Source organism: Hetaerina americana, unplaced genomic scaffold (genome assembly GCF_022747635.1).
Source record: "Hetaerina americana unplaced genomic scaffold, ioHetAmer1.1.p SCAF_43, whole genome shotgun sequence".
NCBI classification, from domain to species: Eukaryota; Metazoa; Arthropoda; class Insecta; order Odonata; family Calopterygidae; genus Hetaerina; species Hetaerina americana.
Genome location: NW_027287019.1, coordinates 1,803,107 through 1,815,518, shown reverse-complemented (window position 1 = coordinate 1,815,518; position 12,412 = coordinate 1,803,107). Strand labels below are relative to the sequence as shown.

General features: G+C 36.5%; 1 protein-coding gene across 1 annotated transcript; it reads right to left on the bottom strand.

Moving 5' to 3' along the window:
- Positions 1–1,927: 1,927 nt before the first annotated feature.
- On the bottom strand, positions 1,928–12,314 carry Kdsr (3-ketodihydrosphingosine reductase). Its single transcript, XM_071591182.1, has 7 exons — positions 12,186–12,314; positions 11,949–12,117; positions 9,878–10,020; positions 9,596–9,787; positions 6,796–6,963; positions 6,353–6,454; positions 1,928–2,244 (listed from the first exon to the last, which is right to left on the bottom strand). The coding sequence occupies exons 1-7, from the start codon at positions 12,285–12,287 to the stop codon at positions 2,134–2,136; spliced, it is 987 nt and encodes a 328-aa protein (XP_071447283.1). The 5' UTR covers positions 12,288–12,314; the 3' UTR covers positions 1,928–2,133.
- Between the last annotated feature and the right edge of the window lie 98 nt (positions 12,315–12,412).

Sequence of the window (12,412 nt, the reverse complement as noted above, 5' to 3'; positions counted from 1 at the left end):
AAACTTTTGGAGATTGGAGAAGATAGATTAGTTATTGAAGCATCTGGTATGATAAAATTGTCATCAGATTTATGTGTATCGGTGAAAACTGTCCGCGATATGATACAAGCAGTCTATCCTTACGTTAATCAAAATTATAAAAATTTAGAATGGTTGCGAGAAAGAGCCATTCTTGCTCCTAAGAACGATGATGTTAATGCAATTAACAAGTAGATACTAGCCATGCTGCCAGGAGACGTGATTGAATATAAATCGGTTGATACCGTAGTGGATGCTGACGAAGCCGTCAATTATCCAACGGAATTCCTAAATTCACTTGATCCAGCTGAATTGCCACAACATCGCCTTATACTTAAAGTAGGATCTCCAATCATTTTATTGCGAAATTTAGATCCACCAAAACTCTGCAATGGGACACGATTGTGTGGGACAAAATTAATGAAAAATATAATCCAGGCAGTCATTTTAACTGGAAAAGGTGAAATAATTTTTATTCCACGGATACCTCTAATCCCAACTGATCTTCCCTTCAACTTTAAAAGATTACAGTTTCCAGTCCGGCTAGCTTTTTCAATTACCATTAATAAATCACAGGGACATTCAAAAAGACATTCAAAAATTCAAGACATTGAAAAATTAAATGCAATCTTTACTGACTTAAGTGGACAATGAATACTTGATACATTGAAAAATACACTTAATTAAAATAAACTCCTTCAAGCATGCTTAAAAACACACTGTGAGAAAATTTCAATGAAAATTTAGTTATCTCTATGAAACACTCATTTTATATGGGCATACGTGGAAAGACACTTTTTCATGTGGAAATGTTTCTTCAAAGTATGCCCTGATAATCATCTCCCTGAGTAGTAGTAGGACATCCTGTCATGAAATAGAGAAGCACAGAATCCAATTGACAACTGAAACTTTGGACACACCGTTCCCATTGTTTTTTCAAAAAGCTCACATTTCCCACCAGGATCATCACCACTTATCTTTGAAAAGTCATTAACATCTCCATAAAATACACAAAGGACATGAAAATTGAATGCATCATAAGTTACACACATAAACATTGCATATTATTAATGAACACAGCAGGTAATGCATAGAAACTGTCATAAATGTTTACAAGTATGCAGTCTCATAAAAGGGAAATAATATGAAAATAGTTACCAAGTACGAGGGTCATCCGGAAAGTAGTACCCGTTCGTGAAATAAAGACACAAAAGTAAATATTAACAAACATAAAAAATTTTATTTGAAAGAGGATACTTTAAACTACTTCTCAACATAATCTCCAAGCAAATTAAGGCATTTGTCATAACGTGTGACAAGTTTCTGTATTCCTGCTGCATAGTCCTTCGCCGCCAGCTCATTGAGATACGCGAGGGACCCATCTTGCACAAATTTTTGCATAATGCAGATGGTGTTTAACAATTTCATGAACAATTGTTCGAGAAACATTGGGAAAATGCTCACAGATGTCATCAATTGTGACGCGCCGATCGTTCCTCACGAATTCGTCAACTGAGCTCACCAGTTGGTCTGTAATGACAGACGGTCTCTCCGAACGCTCATCGTCGTGTGTGTTCCCCCTCCCCATGTTGAAGTTGCGACACCACCGCCGAACAGACGACTCGTCCATTACATTGTCTCCATACACCTCCTTTAATTGGCGATGAATATCACATGGGCGAACGTTTCTTGCATTGAGGAATTTAATCACTGCCCTCACTTCACAACTGGCGGCGTTCTCAATTTTTTTAAACATTGTAAACAATCACAGAAACAACACAGGCAATGCTAGCGTCACGCAACTTGGCTCAGAGAAGGCAGACAAGCCACTGAAGCTATCTGACCTCGTCCAGCGGCTACTCGCGTCGTCAGCACTTCATGCGGCACGAACGGGTACTACTTTCCGGATGACCCTCGTACAAAAATTACAAGTGAAATTCAATTGGGCAAAACTTGCACACAGCAGTATAAAATTCCAATTATAACTCAAAAAATTAATTATAATGCATATTACTCTTTGGAGGCTTATAGCATGGCATCATATTGAATTTGCCATAGAATAATGGAAATGTTTCCTTCCCATAAAATCTGACTCCAAAACACACTGGATGAATCTCATGTTACTTTTTTGTGGTTGTCCTTTGATTCTGCACAGTTTCTCACAATTTTACGGAAGGAATACATGTAGAATTGACCTATTATTCTGAAGAGTCCCATCAGCATAGCCTGTAACATAAGGAACTAATCAATAGCATGAAGTTCAACACTAAAGACTAACAACAACCAAATTATCTGGTTGAATCAGGTAGTCTTTGGAAAAAACACCTTCCTTTGAAACACTTGAAACCTTCTATCATAGTAAAATTTATAATATATTCAACAGAGGTAAAAAATCTATGCTTAGCTGTATCTGAAATAGTGCATATTTTGTACTTTCAGTAAGTGGTGACATCAAATGAAAAATATAAAAGATTTCTAGCTTATTTTAATTCTTTGAAGTTAACATTTTTTTCTCCAAATGACCGACTAAATTGACATTTTGCCTCAGATACACAACGTCTCATTTACTATGGCTAAGGTTGTTTCTGAGCAGGTAAATAATTATTAAAATACATATGCATAATTGCTGAAGTATGTTGATTTGGTTGAGGATTAAAAATAAATAATTACTTATATGATACTGCGAATGATTAACAACGAAATGCTGCTCATCGATTGACAGCCTTGATTTCTTGGCAAAATACCTTGAAAATTAAAAACTTAGGCAGCTGCAAGTATAAATTGATGTTTCAGAAAACTGGGGAGTAGTCTTTATTATAAGAGTACATGTGCATTATTGTCCTTTGGTAACAGTCAATACAAGCAATATTTATCCATGCATACCTGTATAATATATACATGTAACATGTTAAGTGAAAACACTTTCAGCAAGCAAGGTGTATATCTTGAGGCCAGTTAATTGAAAGCATTTGATCAATCAGGTTCTTTCCTCAAATTATACATTTTTAGTATAGATGATATAAAGTATTCTTAGCAATATCTCACCTCTATCATCACCCAAAGTATATTACAATAAAAACAGTGCTTATCAGTAATTTAGAATATCTGAAATATATGCAGTGGAACCTCGCTAAACGAGCACATTGCACAGTGAGTAATTTGCATAAAGAGCAAATATATTGGTCCCAAAAACGACTCACTTAACGAGCGACTTTTGGCATAATGAGGGAACCAGGAGAGGGAAATTCCAGGATTCAGTGCGCCTGATACTGCAGTTTATCTCTAGTACTTATTCTGCCAGCAACTTAGCAACGCTGGTGATCCCCCATTTTTCCAAACTTGTGCACAAACATATTATTAGTTATTTTTGTGCAAAGTTTAATAATATTTTGTACATAGATATAAAATTGACCCCAAAGAAATATTCATAAGAAGAAAGCCATAAGAGAATAAAAATTAAAAATAACAGTAAAAATGAAAAGTAAAATCATTGCAAATCAGGAACAAGGTGTGAGCATGGCTCACCTAAAAAATTGGTTATCATCAATGATTGGCCTTTCCTTCAAGGACACCGACAAGGCTACAGAGATAGATGCTTCCAATAGAGTGACGAGGAAATCTACGCAACGGTAATGTATTCTCAGCGATGCTGAAAGGCTACTTCTCGTATGGATAAATGAAAAGCAATTGCAATGCGACACCATTAACAAGGATATAATTTTTGAGAAGGGGAAAGTGATTTTCATCAACCTTGATAATAAGATGTCTGGATCATTAATGGCCGGACGAGTATTTAAGGGGAAATGTGTATGATTGAAGAAGTTAATGGGAAGAATCGTCATCCACGACATTGTGAGGCATGGTGAAGCAACAAGCTCTTGAGTCCAAGGCAGCATAGAACTTTATCGGTGACTTCAAAAAGCTTGTACATTCTGAAGGCTACCTGCCACAATATGTTTTTAATTGTTACAACAGGGTTCTCTTCAGCAAGAAGATGCCTAAGCAAACCTATATTTAAGCTCATAACAGTAGAAGGAAATGCATTGCCTGGTCACAAGCCAATGAAAGGCTGTTTCACACTGCTATTTTGCACACATGCAAGCAGTGATTTGAAAGTCAAACCCCTACTTGTTTACCATTCAGAAACTACGCGAGCCTTCAAGAAGTGTTGTGAAGTCTAAAACTGGATGCTAAATGAGATGTGGAGGACACAGCAACTTTTGCATTGTACCATGCATAGGAAGCATGGCCTTATTTAGGCAGTAGCAATGAGCACCATAGTTAAACGATCATTCTGAGTCCCATTTTCACCAAATTTTGAAGCGTCTACGAAAAATGTCTCTAGACAGCTTTCAAGTAAAAATGACTTAGGTACGCATCATAAATAATAAACAATTTATTCCGATTCTTTTAGGCTTTTACTAATCAGGTTCGCATTCCTAGTTGCTTCATTCCACAAAAGACTAAAGGTAAACGTGGTCCACGATCCTAAACAATGCCTTTGAATAAACCTTGCATATAATTTATTTTTTTTTTGGCATGGAATGCATTATTGTATTTAACATTAATTTAAGCATAAAATATGTAAACGAGTGTTTGGCTTTATGAGAAAGATCGTGGAACAGATTACGCTCGTATTATGGGTTCCACTTTATTTTCATTAAAACCAACTCGATTATTTATCCCATGAACTCATAATGGCCAAGTTTAGAATATGAGATCTGCAATTATGGGACTCAGCCCACAGGGGCACATGTTGTGCCTAGCACGAAGAGGCAAGGTTTCTGTGGTCATTATCGCACTATATCCTATAAAAGCAGAACACACAGTAGCAGTAGAGAGGAAGCCACAGACTGTGTGAGGTAATATGGAAGGACGGCGGGGATTAATGGACCAATTTTTTTTAGAAATATACACTGGAGGGGACGAGTACCAGCAATGGGTGGCAGTTGTATTGAAAACAAAGCAGGAAGTATGGTAAACATGAGAAAATGATCAATAGAAAATTATTAGTAGAAGTAAAAGCTGAACCAACTAAGTTATTCATTATTCTGGTGTACATGCCAAAAAGTAACAAAAGGGAGGAAGAACACAGTATTTGGTAAATTAGAAGAAATAATTGTGATGAGGTAGGGGACTACGTTTTAGGAACATGGATTGGCACAGGAAAAAAGCATTAGTGTTTGGCAGAAAATATGGTTTCATCATAACAAACACTTGGTTTAAACACCGCAATATGCAGAGTACATAGAAAATGCTCTGATATTCAGCGGGATATCAGTTAGACACTTTATGGTTAGACACAGATTAAAGAACAACGATATTAATTTGCACAGTTTACTAGGAGCAGATGTGATTTCAGATCATATTTAAAACTGATAAAGAGTAAACTCAGATTCTATAGGATATAAGAGCTAAGACATATGACAAAATAGAATGTAGGAACATTAAATAGGACGAAAAGAAAATTAATTTCAGGAGGATGTAGAATAATGATGAGGGAGGACAGTGAGATGAATACTCTTAAAGAACAATGAGAACATATCAAAATAGGAATGTCCACATCTAAAAACAAAACTTAAAACTGAGCTATATCCTTAAAGGAAAATAATCAGTTTTTCCATCTTCCATAAAAACACCTTAACCAATGTCAATATTCTAAATGATTCAATTCACCACCACAGTCATAAACTGGTTGCATTTGACTCTACATTGTATGTTATATTTCCTCGTCTTCATCCTCCCATCTCATTTGGAGTATTGCAAAGAGTTGACTGTAATTGAATTCAAAGATTTTATCTCCCATTTTCTTCTTTTATGGCACCTTCTGATAACAATCTTGCAATGATTATGAGGTGTTTATTGATGAATCATTGGAGGTACAAGGCTGAAAACAGGTCACAAAGTCATCCACCAACTTCTCTCTTTTTTCCCTTGTCCATTTCAAAATAGACCTTGTTGCCCTTTCTTACGTCATATTTCTTACACATTTCTAAATAGAAGGAAACTTGGAAATAGTGATAAATCAAATTAAATCTATTTCTTATTTATTTTGTATTTCTGTTGAATTCCCATTTTCCATTGAGATAGTATTGTATGAGAAATAATAAAATTTACATAGTACATTACAAAAATATCTCAGACTTCATGGAAACTTTTCATATGCATAATATTCCAATTATTGAAATATAATATGGACTCTATACAGTGAGAGCTTCACTTGAAAATGATGCAGTACATCAACACTAGTTGGAAATAAATCTTTGTGGAAATTGTAACAGTCTTCCTCTGTTATTATTTAAATATTAATCAAAGTAATACTTAATATACTAACCTGGCACATCAATTCCCCAAATGAGTAAAATGGAGTCATTGCACAGCACAATGTCTTAAGCATAAAACTTTCAAATCCAACTGTACTATAAAATTTTCCACACTACATATGGGAGAGAAAGAAGACAAATTTAATAAATGTTGTAATGAAACACTATTATTTTGCTTGCCAAATTAAATATGTACTAGTAAACAAGAATGAGGAAAAAATTAACTTATCATAGAGAAATTAAAGGAAGTATTTCCTGTTTTCACATGCCTTTTATGAGACATAGCTTTAATAGCAATGGCAGTCATTCACAGTTATGGAAGAGTTCAATAGAACACTGGTCATTTTGTCAAATAATTTCATAGTTGATGAGTGGCATTTATCAAAGGATAGACTAATGCTCAATGAAAAGAGCAATTAATTCTTCAACAAAAACAATTGTAAGCACAGCATACCAATGCATCATCAATCAGCTGTTTTGCCACAGTTTCAGGTTTGAAAAGGCCTGCTGAATTACTGATGAGCCTAGTTTCCATAAGTTTTCCCTTCTCTTCAATGGCAAATCCAGGTGTGTCTGTATCAGGTGGAAGAGCAAGAGTGATGGACATATTGTAGGGGCAGACCTACACAAAGAAAAAAAATAATCTTTCTATATTTCCTCCAAGTATACATTAAACAGCAAAGATGATAATGGACATCCCTGCCTTACTCCTCTTCCTAACACTGCCCATTGTCGCAAGTATGTGACATGGTATTCCTTCTCTGGCTCCTCCGAATACCCCAAGGGACCAAAGACAATGTTTCAAGTAGGCAACATAGTATTCCTGGGGATCGAGATGGTGCAGGGGGCTAACGTACTGGCTTCCCACCCTGAGGGCATGGGTTCAAATCCCGGCGGTGTTGAATATTTTTCAGAGGTATCTCGATCCCTACTTGAGGTGCTTTGTGGAGGGCACTTTGAGTGAGTACGCCGTCCGTCGGATGGGACGTTAAACTGCGGACCCCATGGCACCTTTCGTAAAGAGTAGGCTAATGCCGACGCCGGGTTTCTCTCCACCCTTCATCCTTTCCTGTCCATCCCCTATGGCGCAAATGACCTTAGCTGTCGGTCGCCTCCCCAAAAACTACTACTACTAGTATTCCTTCCCTGTCTCCTAAGCTAGGTATAAAAGCCCTGATAGCGGGGCGTAAAGCAATCGGTTGGTTATCTGGTGGTGACCGGTAGGACGCGAGGATTTGGCTGCGTTCCGCTTGTCGCGACAGCGTCTCCTATTACTGACTCAACTTCGGACGTGGGCTCTTCCTAGGTTACGAGTTTTGTGATCATGTCCACCCTGCCATACTCCCTTCCTTTTCGACGGACGAGGGCTCTGCCAAGGTTATGAGTTTTGTGACTGCGTCCTCCCTACCTTATCCCTTCCTTTCTCATGGACAAGGGATCTGCCTAGGTTATGAGTTTCATGACCGCGTCCACCCTAGCTTATCCCTTCCTTTCCCATGGACGAGGGCTCTGCCTAGGTTATGAGTTTGGTGACACATTTAATTTCTCCTTTCAACAACTATTGAATAATACAGAAAATCTTTCAACCTCATCTAATTCCCTTGTTAACCTTAATTCCATCTGAATACCTTAATTATTAAATTTATATGACGAGCCTTAATTTTTGGTTTCATATTCTACATATCGTGTACGCAAAATAATCATATTAAAACAAATATATCAATCAATGCTTTTTTAAGGTGGACCCACACATACTTCTTAAGAGTGTTCATCATGCATGACTAGACCAGAGATAGAATTCTAGGTATATTCTATGTTATTTAACCATATTATGTGCATTATGTTCTATACTTATAAAGCAAAAGTCCCGCTTAATTTATTTTCAAATGTCATATTTGTTACATAACCTCAATATTTTTTCCAAATCATAATCTGAAATGCATACCACTCTGAAGGTTATTTTTTATGAGCCAAGGATTTATTTTGTTTTTCAATTTGCTGTATCCTTTGAGATGCTTATACAATACCTGAAGAGGTCATTAAACAAACAAAAACAAAGCCTTTAACAAACAACTTCACAGAGACTGTTGCATACATCGCAGAACTTTTGAATCTCTAACTTTAAAGTCTCAATAAGTCAGTTTTGCTATCAAAGAAGTGCTCACAGTAGCAATCAACAGCGTCAATCACTAATGAATGTCAATGACATCAATAATGAATGTCATCTTAGTCATCTGCCATTGCCCAATTGTAGCTTGCCTTCCTTAAGACTTCGCCCAACAAACCCCTCTCCTCCCCCACCATACCAAGTACTTCCTTGTTTGTTTTCCTTTCTGTCCACTTCACCTTCTCCACACTCACATTTCAAAAGCCTCTAATCTACATCTATCATCCTGCTTCAATGACCTGGATCATCATGCTGGATGTTTGGGCACTGTAGATATCTTTGCTCCTTATCAAAGTTTTCACAAGCCTTTTCTTTACATCCAAACTTAACGCCCCTGTTATCAATTCCATCTTCCTTGTGAAAGCTTCTTTGCCTAACAAAATTCTTCTCCTTACATCCCACCTACATTGACCATTTCGGTTCAAAACCCAACTGAAATACATAAGCTCCTACCCCTCCAACTTATTCATATTTTCTGTTTTATGTTCATTAGTTTTTCCAAATTCAATCTATCAAATGCATTTCCAAAATCTACAAAATATTTTCTGATTTTATTCTATATTCCTCTCAAAAGCTAACATTTAATATGCACAAAATCTTCTTCATTTTTTCATTTTACTTATATGTCATGTTTTGTAAAATTTATATTCACATTCTTTGAGTCCACAGAACAAGTTCTACATGTTTTGTTCCCAAAAATACTATGTTGCCAAAATTGCAGCTTTGCCAACTACATACTAAGCTCAGCTTGTTGGATTAGTTTTAACAGAGGGCATTATAACAATTAAACAAAAACTATAATCAAGGCAAAAATATTTTATGAACATATTGTAACCCATTGCATGATTTCAGTACTTGCTCAAAAGTTTGCAAAAAATTACAGTAAATTTAAAAGGTGACAGTGAAATAATGCTGGCCAAGTTAACATGCTGAATGATTTACTGCAGAGCTAGCCCATTGATCTTGCAGAAAATAATACATGGGGCATCAGAATGTTGAATGGATCAGGTTCTCAAAGAAAATCAAATAGCTGCATCCATTAGAAAATGGAAAAACATACTACAGGGTACTACCCTAAATGCCTTACCTCCATGTGCAATGCTTCGGCCAGACCACGCAATGCAAACTTGGAACTGCTGTACGCTGAATAGCCAAAGATGCCCAGCAGGGAAGCCTGTGATCCAACTATTACTATTATCCCACTTCGCCTCTTCTTCATCTTTGGTACGACAGATCTTGTTGCATAGAATGTCCCAAAGAAATTCAAATCCATCATGGCCTAAAAATAGAAATTATAGCATGGTTATCCATTTAATGCACACAAGATCTGCTTTCTCCCATGCATGCAAAAACTTAACAAAATCCATACTTTCACATCTGCAATGCTCATGTCTTCAAACTTTGCACATGCTGATGTCCCAGCACAATTAACTAGCATGAATATAGGTCCCAATTCACTTTCAAGACGCTCAGTATTGTCAATGAAGTTCTCTTCACCTTTGCATATGTCCACTGTAAAGGGGAAAAATATATGTATCATACGTATATACAACAGTACTATACACTAAGCAATCAATATTTTATTAGTTATCTAAAAAGTACTAAATTACACATTGAAAATCTTCGAGTGTCACTATTATGAGGGATGAAGAAAAATTGTATACACCATGAGTTCATGTAGCAATATGATTATTACCCATTTTTCTGAATTAGTGAATTACTTGAAGGAAACGAAGAGTGAATGAAATAGGCAAATTGGGTGGAGATGAGTTCCATGATGTGAATTTGTGTGGACATCACTGCGACAAATTTTATATCAGTGATTCTCAACCTTTATTCTCCATTTTCCCTTTCCAGCACCATTCATTCCCATCTTCCCTAAAAAGATTTGGTTTCCTTGGAAGGAGGGAGCACATGAGTTTCAGTTAAACATTATAGAATTGCTGTGCATGCGCTGAGTCTAAACATCTACATAAGGAGGGAAGAGAGAAGCCATGTTCTTCCCATTCTGCACTCTCCCTCCATCCCTCCCTTCCACACCCCAAACCTCTCCGGCTCTCTCCGCAAATGAGCATGTCATGAAACTGAGCTCAAGCTTGTAGATTCACTCCCTTTTGAAACCAGACCCCAATTCAACATCACTCTTCCATGAAGACATAAATACTATGAGTATGTATCCATCTGAATAGGTTTTCATTGTTTGGTCAGTCTTTGTGCTTCAATGTACATACGTGTGTATGTATATTCTATACTTTCTTTTACTTATTTTATGATTTCCATTCAATATTAGTATTATAGGTATATATCATATCATATAGATTTTACCCACTCCTTTTTCTGTATTACGATAGCATATTTTATACATCATTAATCAAAATATACATGTAGTATACTTAGGATGAATCCAGAGGGATATAAGAAGTTGATACTTCACTGTCACATAAGTTTTCACTCCTGTCAGGTGTCCTTTTATGGGCACATTTTTTTCTCTTCTCATCTAAATATATTTTGATTTATTACCATTGTTATGACCTTATGGTATGTTATATTATTATAAATAATAATGGAAAAATAACTCTCATTCCTTAACCACAGATACAAATGCGATTTTAAAGGGTAAGGACTGATGAAAAATGAATGGGTACAATAAAACTAACTATCTGAGGCAATGCAATAGCTTCCATTCATTGAATATAATTGCGTATCATAGTATGTTTTCTGAATCAAAATACCTATCAAAATACCTTTTTAATTGAGATTAGGTACGGCAATTACGACCCACGAGGGTTATGTGAAAAATAATGTCCATGAGGGGATGGCAAAATGTATCAAGGAAAAGTGCAGGGATAGTCGACATTTAATAAATTGTACACCCATTGTTTAAGAAATTGGTATAGTATTTCGTGAATGTTCCTTATTTTGTATAGGCCAACTGAAAAGATTTATAATAACGGGGATTCGCAATTCCCAAACGCCGCCACTAATTGCCTTTTGTCACTTAGCATTCCAACTCGGCAACATTTCATTCTCACTTCACGCGTACCCCCACGTAGCCCATGCCGATAAGGACTACATTTTTCCGATTCACGGTGAAAACCGTGTACACGAAGATATAAATTCTAAAATTATATTTTCCTTGGTTCCATGCGAACGAGAAAGCAAATTTACTTGATATCTCTGAATTTCATTTCCGGCGCGTTTTTTTTAAAGAAAGAGGGAAAACGTCGATGATCAACCAAATGCTTAATTGCATAGAATTGACGGATATATCTAGCCTGAAAATTTCGGCCGTACTATATTCCTTTATGACCACCTAATAAAAAAAGAAATTGTCATGTACAGGCCTCTTTATTTTTTTAGATAACAAATACTGGTCCCAGCAGATAGTGGTAAGAAAACTCGGTCATTAAAATTAGCCAGGTTATAATGGCGATACTCACTGGGTAGAAGTCGAACCATCTGCGATTCCTTGAGAATACAATGATTCATTACTTCCAGCTTGGCTGACTCCAATTTTTCCACATCTCTTGCAACAAGGGTGATATTGGCGCCACGTTTCGCTGCCTCGATGGCCACAGACTTCCCGATGCCACTCGATCCTCCTGTAATCTGTACATAAGTAAATTTTAGTATTAATACATTAAAATTAAGTGTCTTGTTTGATATATAATACTTACAACAACATGCCGCCCTTTGAGATTTTGTCGCTTGCTTCCTTTGAAGACGGCATAGATTATCAATAGCAGAACGAAAAGGACAAGGGTTACTATAAGCCACATTTCAACCACAACTATAACCGGCGAAGGCCTAACTCATATAACCACTGTCGTCAAACGTAAACAAACAGTGTTGCCAATCACGGTCTACCCGTGAACATATATTAATGTAATCAGCGATCATCCAA